At 39.8% G+C, this 18,958-nt stretch overlaps 2 protein-coding genes across 5 annotated transcripts in view; one reads left to right on the top strand and one right to left on the bottom strand.

Annotated features, from left to right (window-relative positions):
• Positions 1-432, top strand: part of LOC101161542 (myelin-oligodendrocyte glycoprotein-like) — a 48,401-nt gene extending 47,969 nt beyond the window's left edge. The window contains exon 5 of one of the 4 annotated variants that reach the window (XR_002875258.1): positions 328-432. Coding sequence is in view for 2 of the 4 variants with exons in the window: in XM_023965979.1 (XP_023821747.1) it covers positions 328-367 (40 nt within the window). In the remaining 2 variants the exon portion in view is untranslated. Of the gene's footprint in view, positions 1-8; positions 198-327 lie in introns of those variants that run through there. The other 3 variants (XR_002875259.1, XM_023965979.1, XM_023965981.1) reach the window with 3 other exon arrangements.
• A 24-nt stretch (positions 433-456) lies between these two features.
• On the bottom strand, positions 457-4,664 carry LOC105357641. Its single transcript, XM_023965975.1, has 4 exons — positions 4,068-4,664; positions 1,822-2,136; positions 1,548-1,735; positions 457-1,469 (listed from the first exon to the last, which is right to left on the bottom strand). The coding sequence occupies exons 1-4, from the start codon at positions 4,213-4,215 to the stop codon at positions 1,446-1,448; spliced, it is 675 nt and encodes a 224-aa protein (XP_023821743.1). The 5' UTR covers positions 4,216-4,664; the 3' UTR covers positions 457-1,445.
• Positions 4,665-18,958: the final 14,294 nt, after the last annotated feature.

The following is an 18,958-nucleotide window of genomic DNA, read 5'->3' as shown; positions in this document are numbered from 1 at the left end:
CAGCAGAGGTCCTGCTGCTGGTTCCAGAAAACCAACTGGAAATGAAAGCTGAAGGTTTTTCCTGGACGGACTCTGGAATGATGGAAGTGGAGACACTTTTCTGGTGTCTAGTGTGACATCGTCCTCTTTTGGAACACCAGAAGACCCAATCAAAGCTCCAACATCTTCCTGACAGTATTTCTGACAGAAGATTCAAAGCAGGAAGATGGAAGTGGTTTCCATGGAAACGTCTGTCAGCTGCTCCTCCATCCAGGGGAAAAGAAAACCTTCATTTCTCTGAGAATAACTCTGAATGGAGAGGAAGACTGCTGTGTTTGATGGTTACAGGAGAAAACAGGTGTGTGGTCACATGACTTCCAGCCTCTGAAGAACGGAACCATCAGAGGAACCAGATGAGGAGAAACGTCTAAACGTTCCAGCAAGAAAGAGAAAAAAAGATCCAGACCAGAAACGCAGGAGGGGTCATCTTTTTATTTGATAGTTTTAACTTCACAGTTGTTTTTCTGCAGTGAAATATCGATTTCTTGAATAAATAGATGTCAAATTATAGAAATTGAACAATTTGCATTTTTTTATTGCAGGTAATAAGAGTCTAAATATAAGAGTCGGCGGTTCGTTCACCCGGTGATGGTCAGAGGGGCCGTAGACGCAAACTGGCAGCCACGCCTCTGTCAGTCTGCCCAGGGCAGCTGTGGCTACAACAGTAGCTACCATCACCAAGTATGAATGAATAATGGACACACTGTTGCTTTGAGCAACAAGAAAAAAAGCGCAGATGAATCTAATCCATTATTATTCTTAGGAAAGTACAGCAAAATCCTTCCTATAATAATAAATATCAGGGACGGGTTATTCTTTCAGACAACACAATATCTCCCCTTTATGACACGACCTCTTGAGGTCACTTTCAGTTTGAAAAAACCCTGAGACTCTCAGGTTTCAACTGTCTGTCTGTGTTCATTTCACTTTGTTCTGGTAGAACTTCCAACATTTTAGCTCACAGACACCTTTGATGTTGTCTAGAAGAACACCAAGAACCACAGGAACCTGAACAGACCTGCTGTGGGTCGGTTCCTGAAGGAGAACATGAACCAAACTCTCAACACTTCAGATCAACCTGGATCAACACTTCAAACCACTGAGATCCACAAACATCGTCCTAAACCTCAGACCTTCAGACTTTACGGTGATCCAGCACACCTTCAGAGTTCAGGAGTTGAGAACCGCAGAAACAGATCCAGAAGGTTCTCCAGATAAATGAAGGAGTTCCAACCATCAGGCAGAAACGGGTCAGAACCAGAGGATCGTCACGTCTTCATGGACCAGTTTCCATCCACGGTAACACAACGGTGACGGGCGTGTAGCGTCTCCATGTGGCTGCAGCTTCAGAAAGTCTCTTCAATCCTTGAAGACGATCAAAGCAGCTTTGGAGAGATGGGATGTCTTCAGACCAGAGGAGGTTCCTGACCCTACATGAAGAAAACAAAGGATGTTAGAAACTGAAGATTCCTGCAGAAAGATGAGAGATCAGAGAATTCAGGACTCACTTCTGGTTGTTTCCTCTGACAGACACAAACACAAACAGCAGAGAGGATCACTGAGGTAAAAAGTCCAAGAAGGATCCAGAGAGCCGGTCTGGAGCGACTGATCCAGATCCGGTCTCCTCCTGGATCTGGAGTGGAGATGATGTCAACCTGGGATGTTTCCATGGTTGGAGCTCTGACTCTGTTTGGCTCTGAAACAAAGAGATGACATCATTTCCTGCCTGCTGTTCAGGACAAATGTTCTTCATGTGAGGGAGAACCTGCAGAGCAAACTCACCAACAACCAGCTGAACCGTCTCCCTGAAGTTCTTCCCAGGAATGAAGCAGCTGTACTTCCCCTCATCCTGGAGCGACACGTTCCTGATCTTTAACGTCCCGTCTCCTCGTTTTAGTCCGTCTTGGTTCAGAGACACTCTCGGGATAAACGACTCGCTCATGTGTTCAGTTATGGTCTGCCTGTTCCAGTACAGAAACACAAAACGCTTCATGTCCACTTTGGTCCACTCCACGCTGTGATCCTGCAGATCCTCCTGAGAGTCCAGGCGGCACGGCAGGATGACATCATCACCAGGAGCAGCAATGATTGGTTCACCTGGAAACAAAGAAAACAGGAAGAAACTTTTCTAAATCGGAGTCTTTACCTCCAAGTGAAAATGTCTTCTCAATCTTTGATTTCTGCTTCTGAAAGATCCAAAGTATTTCTGTCCACATAGATATCAGACCAAAGGACATGGGACTTTGATTGGACCAAAGACAAATCCTTTCAAAATAAAAGTCCAATCCAAACTAGAATCCAATCCAGAAATGAGTAAAGAGGATTAAAGCAATAGTCTTTTCTAATTCTATCTAAAGACACATTTCAATCAATGATTCCTGATGATTATTCATTTAGTCAAATGTTTTCAGTCTTTCACCTCATTTCTACCAAAACAGTTTCTACTTTAAAGTCTTTGATCACTGACTGAATACTCAGTTTCTGAGGAACATTTGAGGAAAACAAACTAAAACATGGTTTGAAAGATTCACAACAGAAGTTTTGGTACAAATTTAACAGACTTTTACTTTGGTTTAAACAAAAAAAAGGATAAAAAGTTCAAAGTACAAATAATCTGTGTGTCAAATCTTCCACATTTTAATCATTTTCTGTTTGTCTGAATACATTGAAACAACTTTCAACAATTCTGCAGAGAAGAAGCAGAAACAGACCAGAATTCATCCATCAGGACTGAACTAAGACTGAAACACAGACTTGTTCAGAGTTTGTGAAGAACAGAGACGTTAGACTTGGTAAACGGATGAGAAACTATGATGAACTGTCAGTAGATACTAGATCAGTCCTCTCACTGGTGGGAGTGGTCTAATGTTTGCTACTTGCTATTCCTCCCACGACTTTCCAGCATCTTCAGGTTGACGAAGACGACTGTGTTCTTTTCCAGCTGATTGTATCAACGATGCACCAGCAGAAGATTTCAGACCAAAGTGGAGGAAAACAGTCAAAACGGAGAATGAGAAGAACCACTGCATTCAGGAGTAAAGAAAGGTGCATGTCTGTTAAAATGGTCTGATGATAAGAAGATAACGAACCAAAAGAACTAAACTAACTCTGAGCTAATAGGACAACTGCAGCAGACTGTTGCAACGGAAAAAAAATATTAAAACAAAATGAATTAGCAGAACTATAGAATCGAGATCATTTCTCTTCCAGAGGATCAATAACATTCTAAAAAGTTCAGTTCTATGGTAGTTAAATAAAGAGACTCAACGCGCATGCTCACTCAGTTGATCTTAACCGGCAAATTCAAGTCTTTAAAATAACTTTATTGATCACAACGCTCCAATACAAAACAGTGTAATTTAATAACAGGAAAAGAACAAGCCAGGGGCAGCAAATTATTATTATTGTTTATTTTTTTCTATTATTTTTTACTTTTAAAAGAAAACAAAAGTCCGACATTCAAAGAAAGTGTGTGTCAAATTTTCCTCATTTTCTGTCCGTCTGAATACATTGAAACAAAGTTTCAACATTTCTCCTGAGAAGAAGCAGAAACACAACAGAACTCTGCTGGAAACATGACTGAACCAAGACTGAAACTGAAAGACGGAGCCGCTGCTTTTAAAACCAGTAGGTGACGGAAAAAGTTTGAGGCCACTCCTCCAAGACAGAATGGGAGGAGCCCCCGACACTCAACCGCAGAAACCGCAGACTCATTTCACATTTTCGTGTTTACTAACATGTTCAAAGCAAAAAATGAGCTCCAAGGGTTAGGCTATTTATTTTTATGGACTTTTAGCCTCAAATTCAGAAAATAAAAACTCACCTTTTCAATGAAACTGTGTCTAATCTTCCAGATTGTCATCATTTTGTGTCTGAATCCATTGGAACAAACTTTCTCCAAATTCAGACGTTAGTTCATAGAATAGTTTTTAGAAAGAACCGCCACCATCAAAGGTTGAAGTTTCTAAACATCAAACAGAAACTTTTCTCCAGAGTTGAACTAAAGAACAGAACATTCATGAACTTACCTTCAACATGTGAACAGAACCAGAACCACAGACAGAATGCAGACATCCAAACAGAAGTAGAAACACAACAGAACGCTGCAGACATCCTGAACCGTGACTGAGACTGGAAGACGGAGCTGCTGCTATTAAACAGGGTCGAGATTCTCATTGAGCTGTGCGCGCGTACGAAATGTCGAAGATCAGAAGCAGCAAGAGGAACAACCCAGCTGAGACCCCCTCACCGTGGAAAACACGCCACTGTCGTCACGGTAAAGAAGCGGGAACATCGAGCACCTAAAGACTAGTTTATGTCGTTTTACTGGAGCTGACATCTGTGTAAGTGCGTCTCGCTGAGTGTCACTAGCCGTCACTGACCTTGCGCATGCGCGTTTCCATTCTAGTTTACGGTACAGACGCCCAGTGAGCTGAATAGACGGTATAAAGCGCTAAAATCATCCATCATGTCACTGTTACCCATCATCAATGAACATGGACTGTACTCTGAAATCAATGAGAGCTACTGATCCCTATATTGTTATTTGATGTACAAATGTATTCATTTAGATTACATGTCTGTTCATTCCAGTGGCGGTTCTACACTAACTTACTCCCTGGGCGAGTAACCCCACCAGCCCCCCCTCCCCCCGTACACATATAAAATTTGTCAACATCCTCAAAGACTCAGATGATTATGTTTAAATAAGTTCCTGTCCCTTTAAGTTCTGTTTAGAGTTGGACGCATGCTCATTACAAGAGTGATGACGTCATTGTGTTGCTGCACAGCACCTGCCTGTCTGCTTTCCTCCGTGCGTGTGAGAGTGCCGCTGCGTGGCAGGTTGAAATGAAGAAGTTTTTTTTTGGAAGTTTAGTGTGCGTTGATGACAAAGTAAGTTTATGTTAATATATGTTACTTGGAGTAATTTGGTTCAAATATTCACCATGTTTAAATAGTGCACAGCTAAATAAGCGTTAATTAGTCAGTAATGAGCTAAAGCGCACGTGGGCGCTCTTGACTTCTTTGTTCTCTTTACGTGATTTAAGTTGCATATTAAGTTTATATTTGTGTTTGTGTTTATTAGAGACCACACACCTACATGTGTTCATCCACCTATGGAAATTTACCTGCCTCTGTATGTCAAATCAAAGGATGTAAAGCCTGAAGTGTGGATTACAGTTATTGAAGCCAACCTCCTGCCTGCTGTCATTTATTCCACGCACCAACTAACAGAAACAGCCTCATCCAGGCCTTGAAGTAGTGCTCTGGCCGACACTCCTGGTTCGAGAGTGGTGTCACCCACGAACAGTTTTTGATCCCAGATCCTCCTTTACATTCCTCTTGTGTTCCCCATCTTCTCTTTAGCCATTTTACACAAAAAAATGCATGCATTTTCTAGATTCATATTACAGGGGGTCAAACTCAGTCACACAGGGCTTAAGTTAAAAACACGCTTAAGGTTTTGGGCCGAAGAAGAGAAACATTTACTGAACACACTAAAGCTAAACTTTTCATCATCATCATCATCATCAGCCTGTCACGCCACTGCTGGCGGGTGGCCTCCACATCTTACTCCACTCATCACGGTTTTGGGCACTCTGGGTCCACCTGCTGCCTGCCTTCTGCTCGATGTCATCTCTCCATCTTTTCTTCGGTCTTCCCCTTCCTCTCTTCCTGTCCCACGGAGTCCGTTCTGTTGTTCTCTTAGCCCATTCGTGGTTGTTCATTCGGGCTACATGTCCTGCCCACTTGCCTTTGGCTTCAACCACTTTCTCCATGACATCCTTCACCCCTGTTCTTGATCTTAAGTCTTCCTTCCTGACCTTCCTGTGGATGTGTCAGTAGGTGACACAGCACTCATGGCGGTTTCTACGGTTTGTCAAAACTGCTGCTGTGACCAAATGAATGAAACTGTCACTAAGCTTAAGGATGAACTAGTAAAACTTGCTGATGCACTCACCGAGAAAGAGACTCTCCTCTCCAGCGCCTATCAACTCGCTGCTAAGCAGTCACAGGTGATCACCCGTTTGACGGTCGCCCAGGACACGCTTCCGTGGGACGCCGAATGTGTGCGGCCTCCCTCCTGCTCCACTCCGAGAGACCACCCATCCTGGGCTGAGGTTGTTGTTCGGGGTGCAAGAAGACCCCAGACGAGGCAGACACCACCATCAACGCCTCCCCAGCTCACCCTCTCCAATCGGTTCACCGTACTAGGAAACGAAGACGTGGTCGTGGCTGGAGCGGGCAGTGTACCAGGACAATTTCCCGCCCCATCGGCACGGTTGCCCAGCGGAGCGGAATGCTCTCCCACAGCTTCAAGTGGCAACCACACTGGGGGATCTGGTGCAGACAGCGCGGCCGCCGTTTCCTTCACCGGGGCCCAAGCGAGGAAGCGAACCCCGGAAGCGGCTCAGACCCGGCGCCCGGCGCGCGGAGAAGCTTCTTCAAACAGGAGGATAAAACTCCTCCGGGACGCGGTGACTGAACGGTGCGCCGCCCGCGATCCATCACAATCCGTGCGGCCCCGAAAACGCCCCCCCGCCACAGGAGCAGTCCCAAGAACAGCAGCGGAGGAGCGGGGTGGCTCTGCTGCCACACCTGTCGAGTCCCACAACCACCCGCCTCCACCACTCTTCACCCCAACAACCTTGATCATCGGAGACTCCATCACCAGGAATATAAGATACTTTAATGCAGTCACCAGATGCTTTCCAGGAGCCAAAGTGATGTACATTCTTCAAAAACTTCCAGACCTTCTGCCCTCCCTCCCATCCACCATCACCCGGATTATTGTCCACGTTGGGACTAATGACACCACACTGCAGCAGTCAGAGGTAACAAAACTGGATTTTCTGGACCTCTTTGTCTACTTAAAAAATACTGGGAAAACTGTTTTAATTTCTGGACCCATCCCCACACTCTCTAGAGGATCCTCTAGATTCAGCAGAATCCTCTCCCTGAACACCTGGCTGCAGCCCGCTTGTTGCAAATTCAGGTTTGGCTTTATTGATAATTTTAATCTCTTTTGGAACCGCCCCTCTTTTTATCGACCTGACGGTCTTCACCCCAGCCCTCTCGGAACCAATATTTTAACTGCTAATATCCAACACACTGTGCATTGTTTTAAAGAGGACTGACTAGTAACTCCCAATACTCCCTCAGAACCAACATCTGCAGTGCCACAGCAAAACTCTGTCAACTCCCTCAGACCCCCCTGCCAGATATCCCACAAGCCATCACCACCACATGTCACCTTCACCATACCCTCTGTTATATCCACACGAACTATCTACCCTAGGAAACGTATCAAGAACTATAATAACCTTAAAACAGTGCACATCCAGAACTCAACCAATCACCATCAATCCAGTCACAGCAATAAATCAACCAATCTGAATTTGGCACTCCTAAATGTTCAATCACTTTCAAACAAATCATTTCTTATACATGACTTTATTTTAGATAACAATCTTAATGGCCTGTTTTTAACAGAAACCTGGAACTCTGGTCCACCAATCTCTCTGTCAGAGGCAACCCCTCCCCTTTTTAACTTCACAAATAAGGACAGAAAACAAGGCAGAGGTGGTGGGACTGCTGTAATTTTATCTGCAGGTATTGGTTTTAAAGACATCATATTTAATGAATATCCTTCTTTTGAATATCAGGCCATTGTACTCAATAATCCCGTCATGTTGTGTTTGATCGTGTACAGACCTCCTAAATATAATTCATCTTTTATTTCTGATTTCTCTGATCTGCTTTCCTCAGTATACATGGATTTTAGTAAAATAATGGTTCTTGGGGATTTTAACTTACACATCGATGACCCTTCAGAAATGTATGTCCGTGATTTTGTGAATATTTTAACAGTTATGGACTTTGTTCAGCATGTGAATGTGCCCACCCACAACAGAGGTCACACTCTGGATCTTATCATTACTCACGGCCTGAAGGCCACAGTGACCTCTGTTGTGGATGTGGGCATTTCAGACCATTCGTGTCTATTTTTTAAGGTGCATGACTGCATAATTGAGAGGCTCCCTGAGAGAATCATTAGAAGGCGCCGTCTACACCCTGAAGTGGCTGCAAACTTCATCTCACATTTGGAAAATCAGCAACCAACTTTTTCATATCCATCTATGGACTCATCAATTGAACATTTTAATAATAAACTCACAACAATTCTGGACAAAGTTGCCCCATTAAGGTTGCATACAGTTAAGGAGAAAACTCCACCTCCCTGGAGAACAGAAGATATTAGGAAGCTCAAAAGAACGACAAGGAGGGCAGAACGGCACTGGCGGAAAACAAAACTCACCATACATCGCCAAATCTTTAGAAACACCTTAATGCATTACAATAATTCCATTAAAAAGGCAAGGCAAGACTATTTCTCAAAGTTCATCGCAGAAAATCAGTCAAAGCCAAAAATCCTCTTTGCTACAATAGATAAAATAATAAACCCAACCTCTGGCCCACCATCCAACTTTGGCAGTAAAACCTGTGAGGAGTTTGCAGTCCACTTCACCACTAAGATAGATGACATTAGGTCATCTATCATACAGGGGAGGGATCAACAACCCCCCGTTGACCCTTCTACTGTATGTCCTCCTATCAGTGAGAAAACGCTCGACAGTTTTGTTTTGATTGACGCTGCAGCACTCAGAAAAGTGATGTCCCAAATGAAAACAAAAACGTGTTCTCTTGATCCCATCCCCACCTCACTTTTTAAGTCAGTTTTCACATCATGTGAGGAAGAGCTACTAAACATTTTGAACTGCTCTCTTCAGGCTGGAGTCTTTCCTGCATCTCTAAAGACTGCTCTGGTAAGGCCCAGTCTGAAGAAAAGTGGTTTAGATGTGTCCAATTTAAATAACTACCGGCCGGTATCCAACCTGTCATTTTTAAGTAAAATTTTAGAAAAGCTTGTTTTTACTCAGCTGAATGATTTTATTAATGAAAATAACATTTTAGAAAAGTTTCAGTCTGGTTTTAGATCTCATCACTCAACAGAGATGGCACTTGTCAGGGTCTTAAATGATCTCAGGTCCAATGCTGACATGAAGAAAGTATCTGTACTAGTTTTACTGGACCTGAGTTCAGCCTTTGACACAGTGGACCATTCAATCCTTTTAAATAGACTTCATGACATGGTTGGAATTACTGGTACAGCTTTCAGTTGGTTTGAATCTTACCTTACAAACAGAGATTTTATTATTAATCTAAATGATTTTTCATCTGAAAGGCATAAACTGACATGTGGGGTTCCCCAAGGTTCCATCCTGGGCCCAACACTTTTTAATCTTTACATGCTTCCGCTTGGTGATGTCATCAGGAGACACGGCATTAACTTTCATAGTTATGCCGACGACACTCAACTGTATGTAGCTGTGTCTCCTGATGACACTGGACCCCTGGATGGCCTTTTAAATTGTATTTTAGACATTAAAATGTGGATGGGAGAGAACTTTTTGCAGCTCAATCGGGACAAAACTGAAGTCTTGGTAATCGGTTCTGAGGCTGAGAGAGATAGGGTCCAATCTTATCTGTCAACCCACTCTATGACTACACGTGACACAGTGAGGAACCTCGGTGTGATTTTAGATGCAGATCTTAGCTTTGACCAACATGTGAATCAACTAACTAAATCTGCATTTTACCATCTAAGGAATATCGCCCGAGTGAGACCCTTTCTCTCCAGAGCCAGTGCTGAAATCCTAATCCATGCTTTTATTACATCAAGGATAGATTATTGTAATGCCCTCCTTTCTGGTGTAAAGAAAGCCACTCTCAATCGCGTGCAGCTAGTCCAGAACTCTGCAGCACGCCTTTTAACGAGAACCAGGAAGAGGGAGCACATTACACCAATCTTAAAATCTTTGCACTGGCTCCCCGTCAGCTTCAGGATTGATTTTAAGATTCTTTTAATAGTTTTTAAGAGTGTCCATGGTGTTGGTCCTTCTTTTATATCCGACTTGCTTTTAACGTATGAACCTCCTAGAGCCCTTAGGTCCTCAGGTGCAGGCCTGCTGAAGGTCCCCAGGGTCAGGACAAAAAACCACGGCGAGGCCTCATTTAGATACTACGGGCCTCGTCTGTGGAATGGTCTACCTGAAGATGTGAGGGCTTCATCAACTGTGGAGGTTTTTAAAAAGAAACTAAAGACACACCTTTTTAAAATAGCTTTTAATTAGATTTTATCCCTTTTTATGTTTTATGATGTTTTACTACATAATTTTTAGCATTTTACTTGTTTAATCTACTATTTTCTATTCTTATATTTTATGATATTTTATCACATATTTATTCTTCATTCTTTTTACGTCTTATGATGTTTTTGCACATCATTTTATCATTTTATCATTTTATTTGCTTAATCAAGATTTATGATATTTTACCAAATATTCTTTTTATTTCTAATTAGACTGTTTTCGAGTGTTTTCTCACCCTCGGCTGGGGTGTTTGGGTCTATACTGACACCCCTGCTGAGAGGAGGACAGGGCAGACGGCACTTTCTGGTTTCTCTTGATTCTGGTTTCTCTTTATTCTGCTTTCTCTTTACTTTAATCACTAATTTATTATCCACTGATGTTTGTCTTTGTGTATTTTATTGCGCGGGGCTAATTGAATGTATTTTATTGTATTTTATTGCTTTTGTTTTTGTTTTTATGTACAGCACCTTGAGCTGTCTTCTCGTCATGAAAGGTGCTATATAAATAAAATTGATTTTGATTTGATTTGATTTTTATCTCTCCTCGTAACACCCAGCATTGATCGTTCCATGCTCCTCTGGGTGATTGCCAGTTTCTCTCTTTGGCGGTTGGTAAGTGACCATGTCTCAGCTCCATACGTCATTGATGGCAGTATGACAGTGTTCATGATCTTCCTCTTGAGGCTCATGGGTATTTTTTGATCTCTCAGAAACGTGCTGTACTGTCCAAATCTCTTCCAAGCGGATGTTACTCTCTCGTCTATTTCTTTCTCCATCTCATTTCCTGGTGTTAGCAGTCTTCCTAAATACTTATACTCATCCACCTCCTCCAGTTGTTCTCCATCCACAATTATTCCTTTCCTTCTCCTCTTCCTTGCTATTTCATTGCACATGATTTTGGTTTTCTTTTTGTTCATTTTCATGCCATCTTTTCTCCCTTCCTTGTTCAGAACGTTGAGCAGCTTGCTGAGATCCTTTTCTGCTAAAGCTAAACTTTTAAACTTTTTAAACTGAACTTTTTGAACATAAATATGAATAAAAACATGAACATTAATCCAGAGTAACTCAAGTTAAATCCGGTCCCACAACACACCAAACAAACAAGGAAACAAGTGATCGCGCAGCTATAGCGCTCGGATAAAGTCTTTTCTTACCGGCTGCCTCTTCAACAGATGAATGTGGACCACTCAGTTGCACACAGGTAAGAAACAAGCTTTAGACACGGACTGACAAGGCTTGTGCCTCACCGGTGCTTTTTCCTGAATGAAGTTTTTTTTTCTTAACTTTATTGAAGATACAGGATACAAATTCAAGTCAATTTTAAGTACACAGACAAAACAAAGAGTAACAAAATGTGCCAGGGGAACATAAAGAACAAAAGAGAAAAAAACAAAAATTATAAACAAGAGCAGAAAAAGCAGTAAGTTGCTATTCTGTACATTTAAAAAATTCCAGGGTGTCAAAGGTTTTTATAGCTTTGGGGTTGGAAGAATATTTTATTGCTTTGATATATTGGTTTAACTCAATCATAAAAAGTTTGAATAAGGGCTTTTTTTCAGAAAATTTGCATTTATGAATGTGGAATTTGGCTAGTATTATCAAAAGGTTAATTAAATAGTATTCCCTTCTTAGTGAATTATTAACACTATAAAAACCAAATAATATATCCTTGTATACCAAATCAAATTTCTCATAAACTTTACATCGAACAAAGGAGGTAAAGTCTTTCCTAAAGGTTGCTGTTGGGGGGCATTTCCAGAAAAGATGTATAATTGTTTCAGTGTCTAATTTACAGAAGGAGCAGTTTTTATCAATGTCTGTGTGTGATGAGGATTTGGCTGCAGCATCTGTGAAGAAGTTTAAAGCAAACATCCCTGGGTTTATTTGAAATAAAATATTTGGAGGACAAAGTCCAAACTTTCTTCCATTCATCATCTGGGGCAAATGTTCTCCAACAGGGGGTCACAAGGGAAACAACTGCAATATCTTTCTGAAACAGGGATCTTATTTTTTATTTCTTGTAGATGTTCTTGTAGTAAAGCAGGTCTTACCAATATTTGTTTCAAATAAAGAGACTGAATGTGAGGGCAAAGGGTGAAAAAGACCTTTAAATAACATTATAACACCTTTAGGAATAGCATCCATGACTATTGCTAATTCTTTGGGGGTAACTGGAATATTATAAGTGGTCAAAAATTGATTATATGACATTAAACACCCTCCTGAGCAGTCTTGTGAGGAGAAAATGAATGTTTATAGATTAGAGACCAGGCCAGAAGCATTTGTTTGTGAAAATTTGCTAATTTAATGGGCAACTTTTGAATGTTCTAGTTAGATTGGAGAAGAAAAGGGAGTCCAGCCAGTTTAGAAAATAAATAGTTTGGAATAAAATTCCATAAGGAATCTGGGTTGCTAAGAAATTTGTTAATCCAGTTGATCTTAAAGGTGAAATTTAAGGTGAAATCTAAGACATTAAGTCCTCCTGTGTCTATTGTGTTCAAAAGCACTTTATCTTTAATGTAGTGAGTTTTATTTTTCCAAATAAATTTGTAAAGCATTTTATCAACGGTTTTACATGTGGATGTGTTAACATTGAGGGCAAGTGCTGGATATGTTAATCTGGAGATTCCTTCAGCTTTGGATAATAAAGTTCTTCTTCTTAAAGTGACCTCTGAAGGGGGCACTCGTCCCTCTGAAGCCAGCGGTTAAATCTCTTTTTGGTCTTTTCAATTATGGGATTAAAATTTAAGTTGCATCTATCCTCTGTGTTTTTAGAAATCATAATTCCAAGATAAGTAATTTGTGATTTTACAGGTATACCATGTAAGACTGAGTGATCGCATTCTGAAATAGGTCAAAGTTCACATTTATTTATATTAAGTTTAAGGCCAGAAGCTTCTGAGAATTTATGAATAAGGTTGATTACAACGGGAATTTGATCTGAATTTTTCAGAAAAAGAGTGGTGTCGTCAGCAAATTGACTCATAAGAATTTGTTTCTCAGCGACTGAAATGCCATGGATGTTATTTTCCTGGATGAAAGCTGCCAGCAGGAATAAATAAGGGCTCACTGGACAGCCTTGGCGTACCCCCCTACCCACCTGAAATCTTGGAGACGTACCATATTTAAGTTTGATTGTACTGTTAGAATTATTGTAGAGAGTTTTAATAGCTTTTATAAAAAATGGTCCAAACCCAAATTTTTCTAGAGATCAATAAATGAATTCATGTTCTAGGCAATCAAAGGCTTTAGAAAAGTCCAAAAACAGAATAAAACTATTCTCATTTATTAGTTCGGAATAATCCAATAAATCTAAAACTAATCTGATGTTATTAGTAATGTGTCTATTAGACATGAATCCTGATTGGGATTCATGTCTATAATAGATGTTAAGCTTTGTTTAATTCTTTTGGCTAAAATTAGAGCTAAAATTTTATAGTCATTATTAAGTAACGAGATAGGTCTCCAGTTATCAATTTGAAGTTTATTCTTTTTAGGTTTGGGTATTAGTGATATAACACCTTGTGTCAGAGTAGGGGGTAGTTTTCCCAGATTAATACTTTCAGTGAGCGTCTCCAGGATAAAAGGACTAAGTTCTGTTGAAAAGTTTTTGTAAAATTCACTTGACAATCCATCATTACCGGGAGATTTGTTCTTTTTTAGAATCATTATAGCATCTTGCACTTCCTCTAAGGTTATACTGGCATCACAGAGTTTTTTATGTGTTTCACTGATAATCTTACAATGTTTAATAGAATCTAGCAGCTCACGCGTTTTCATTTCGGAGTAATTAGAGGAGTAAAGTTTGTTGTAAAAGTCAGAGCAAAAAGAGCCAAAAATTTTATGATCTGTTTCAATGTTGTCGGTAATTTGAAGAGAATCCAGAGAGTTATTGCTGAAATTAGAATTTTCTAGCCCAAAAAAATAGGAAGAACATTGTTCCCCCTCTTCCATCCACTTTGCTCTAGATCTTATAAATGCACCTTGTGTTTTCCTTTCATACATCTCTTCCAGCTTGTTCTGATATTCACCAAGTTCTATCAGCTCATTTTCAGTGATGTTCTCACTGCTTTTATTAGACAAGGCAGCAATTTTAGAGCAAAGTTCATTTTCCTCTTTCCTTCTAAGTTTTGCTAAGTTACTACTATAAGATCTCATAAATTTCCCAATATCAAATTTTAATAATTCCCATTTAGGGCTGAATATTTTTAATTCAGTAGCTTCTTCCCAGTATGATTGGATTATTTTTTTGTCATTGCTATTACAGTGTTGTGGGACAGAAGACTGTTATTTATTTTCCAGCAAACAGCCATGAATGTGGGACATTGGGGAGAGAGTTAACTTTAGGGTGACTATCTTATGGTCAGAAAAAGGAGCTGGATGAGAATTCACATCAATATTAGTGACATTAATTCTTCTTGACGTCAGCCAGTAATCAATCCCAGATTGTTTAGAATAATCTTTGGTGTGCCAAGTAAATGATTTTAACGAAGGGAATAAAATGCTCTAAAAACATCCACAATTTCAAATTTATCCATGAAATTTTCTAAATACGTATTGTTTGGATTAGTTTTTTAGGAGGGTGTCTATCTAAGGTGTTGTCATTAACAACATTGAAATCACCACCAAAAATCAAAAAGGCCTCAGGATATTTTTTAAGCCACAAACTAATTTTTTCATCCCATAAATCAAATAACTGCCTGTTTTCCAAAGGAGAGTTGTAGCCATATACATTAGAAATGATCACCACATTCTGGGAGATTAACAGCACCATAATAATTAAATGCCCGTTAGGGTCACTGTAGTGATGGATGATTTCCCCAAGAAATTTATCTTTTAAAATCAAAACATCAGCCATTTTTTTAGAACCATGAGATCCCCATAATTCTTTACCCCACTGACTTTCAAAAGTTTAAATCTTCCTTTGTGCTATTTTAGTGTCAGTTTTAGATCCACTGACCCACAACCAGGTGACCGTCCCATTAGAAGCTGTTAATGTGGCGCTCTCTAGTGGCAGGTGATGGAACCTTTTTCTGATGTTGAGACATGAAGCTTCTTTTTTGTTTCAGAACCATCAGATCTGTAATATTTTAGAATTCCTCAAACCTTCAGGTTCTCTAAGATCATCAGGTCTGGTTTTATGTTTTTTTTCTCAAACACAATTAAAAACTGAAGGGGATCAAATGTTTCTGGTGATGCTCCTAAAGTGTGGAACGCTCCACCTCAGTCCTGATGCTCCACTGATTCACCTAAAGACCTCTTTGTTTCTGCAGGCTTTTAGCTAAATGTGGGATTTTATGCTTATTTATTTAATAAATAAGTTTTTGGTAGCTGACAACAAATTTAGGAACTCAGCACTGGACTGGAGGCCAATACTGGAGAAAAACAAAGGAAAAACAGAAAAATCCAGTTTGTTATTATTTTAACCCTCCTATTACCATTGGGGTCAGATGTGTTATTAATATCTGAGGATAATACGAGCGTTAATGATTACTACTGTTTACACAAACATAAAAACAGACAAACATCGTCTGGCCATCCCTAAACATCCATCCCATCAGCCACAGCTGAACTCCAATTCTCTACTCTTGACATCCAACTGCAACCAAAGTAGTAAAGCAACAAGCAAACAGTGGTAAAGTAGACATGGAGGGGGCGGCGGATGGGGGGGGGGGGCTGGGAAGGAGAAAACTGTTTAGGAAAGTGAGGGTCATGTTGTAACTGATGTTGGAATTTAAAAACAAGTAGACTTTGAAGAATAATGTCTTATCAGTCAGTCTTCTATGAATATATAATTACTCTATTTCTAAGTGTTTGTGTTCTATTCTGCAGTTTCTATCATGAAGCGTTTGATGACCTAACCTAACCGTGATCTAACCTTACTGTTCTGCAGCAGTTTTTTTTAATAACTTATGCACCGTAGAATAAATTAACGAACTTTGACTTTGAAATTACCAAAACAGAATTACCAAATTTCCCCTTAGAAAGTAACTGTGTGTCAAATCTTCCAGATTGTCATCATTTTATGTCTGAATCCATTGAAAGAAACTTTCTCCAAATTCAGACGTTAGTTCATTGAATAGTCTTTAGAAAGAACCGCCACCATGAAAGGTGGAAGTTTCTAAACATCAAACAGAAACTTGAACTAAAGAACAGAACATTCATGAACTTACCTTCAACATGTAGACAGAACCAGAACCACACACATGCAGAAATCCACAGACTAGAACCAGAAACAGAACAGAACTCTGCTGCAGACATCATGAACCATGAATGAGACTGGAAGACGGAGCTGCTGCTATAAATACCAGTCAGAGAGCACTGTGTCAAGTGATTGACTGCACAGTGAGCCGCATAGCCTGTGCGCACAGGTGAGTGAGTGGTTGTGAGCACCCAGTGGTTGTGAGCACCCAGTGTGCCTATCACTGGGTGCTCACACCAGTTGGATGTGTCAGCAACAGAATGGAATGCAGGATGTTGCATTCTTTCTTTCTTTGTCTGTAAAATTCTGTGTTCATAATGTCAGGATTCTCTGAAAGAACGTGTTGCTGTCCCTTTCCACACAGGTAGAATTTTTTATTTATTTTTTTCATTTTTTGACTTTATTTATTATTATTTATTCACTTTTTAATATTTTTTAATATTTATAGTTACCCTATTTGTTCGTCTTATTTTATTTTATTCTGTAATTTGAAGTTAGATTCTGCGTTTAGACTGGAATTTGAAGAGAAAAGGAATTGAAATTTCTATGTATGTATTATAGAGATTAACAATAAAGTTTACTTTGAATATTGAAACAAAATGAATTGTCTAATTAATGTACTTCAGCAGCATGACAATATAATTATTTGTGTAAAAACAACTACAGCTGTAATTTATTGACAATCTTCTAAAATCTGTTGATTTAAAAGATGAACACAAATGAAAATACTCAAGTGCTCATGTAAAAGTTCTTTAATGCAAAGAGCTCCAGATCTCCTCTTAAAGCAGAAACCTGACACCATCAGTGTTACATTGATTTATATGTAAATCTATTGTTAACTTTTGGACTTTTTGTTTTTTCAGTATTTACTATTATTATTTATTGAGTTAGTAATTTAAATTTATTGTTATTATTTATTATTATTGACTTACTATTGGTTCATTATTATTATTATTAATAATATTGACTATTGTTGGGCATTTCTAAATAATTTAAATGACATGTCACAGAGGTTGGTTGATCCCTCGGCAGTGCGGGGGGGGGGGGGGGCTGTGGGTGTTTGACAGCTCCTGAAACCGATGACAGGTGTCAATCAGCTGATCGCAGGCTCCAGCAAACCTGATGAGATGATCATGAACATCATTACCAACAATAATCCAGTGAAAGTTTGACGTCACCTTAAATGAAGCAACTTTAAAAAGAGTTGACGTGACAGATGTTCTCTTTACGTGGAGTTTCTTTATTTTTGTTTGATTCTATTCCATGTCTGCTCAACAACACAAAACACTCTTTCAGTGTTAAATCTCACTTTTAGAATCTGTCTGATTGATTATATTTCAGACAAACAGGTTATTTCTGGTAGGCTTTGAGCCCCCCAAATGCCAAATATGTTTGGAGTAATGAGTTCTATGATTTAGTCTTTAATGTTTTATAAGACCTAAACATATTAATCACAATAAGTTTTATTTTTTAGATCTAATCCCTCTGATATGTTTCACAAAGACTCACACAGGACGTCACTCACCAAGAAATTATTGCTAAAAATGAAGCAGGAGTCCAACTCTAAAAAAATGCTCTAAAAAATGATAAAAGAGCAAAGAAAACGAAGTTATTTGATTTATTTCTTATTAGTATTTTCAGGCTTTCTTTTTTTTGTTCTGCAGCATGTTCATATTTGTATAATTTTGACAGAATATATTTCTATGGAGGGCAAAATATTATAAATTATTTAAGGTTTAACTTGAGTTATTCTGGATTCATGTTCCTGTTTTTATTCAAATTTATGTTCAAAAAGTTCCGTTTAAAAGGTGTAAAAGTTTAGCTTTAGTGTGTTCAGTAAATGTTTCTCTTCTTCGGCCCAAAACCTTAAGCGTGTTTTTAATTTAGGCGCCTTTATACCGTCTATTCAGCTCACTGGGCGTCTGTACCGTAAACTGGGATGGAAACACGCATGCGCAAAGTCAGTGCCGGCTGGCGAGACCAATGAGTTATTTAGTGATATATATAGTGATATCACTCATTGGGCCAGTTCAGCGAGACCGCACTTCCACAGACGTCGGCTCCAGTAAAATGACCGAAACAAGTCTTTAGGTGCTCGATGTTCCCGCTTCTTTACCGCGGCGACAGTGGCGTGTTTTCCACGTCTTTTTCCACAGTCGGTGGGAGAGCGGCGGAGGAACGAGGAATTCAAGAAGAAACGGTGGAAAAGATTTTTGGACACCAGAGTGATCATTAAAGATTGGAAATCCACAAGTGACTGTTTTATGTGTAAAACTTATCAAAAAGATATAAAACAACCAAGACAGACACACGCCGGAGTCGGGTCCAAGTTCATTCCGGTAATGGTTGCTTCCCTCTGCAGTTTCTGCACCAGCTTGGCGGTTGTGGGCGGGGCTGGTGCGTTTGCGTGACGAGTGTGACTATTGCCTCCTGTGAGTGCTACTTGCCGATTGTAGGCTTCCAGGCTGGGATCTAACAGAATATAGCGTCTCGACCCTATTTAA

The sequence above is a fragment of the Oryzias latipes genome, chromosome 18 (genome assembly GCF_002234675.1).
Source record: "Oryzias latipes chromosome 18, ASM223467v1".
In the NCBI taxonomy this organism is placed as follows: domain Eukaryota; kingdom Metazoa; phylum Chordata; class Actinopteri; order Beloniformes; family Adrianichthyidae; genus Oryzias; species Oryzias latipes.
Note: the sequence above shows the minus strand (reverse complement) of the source record. Positions and strands in the feature narration are given on the sequence as shown.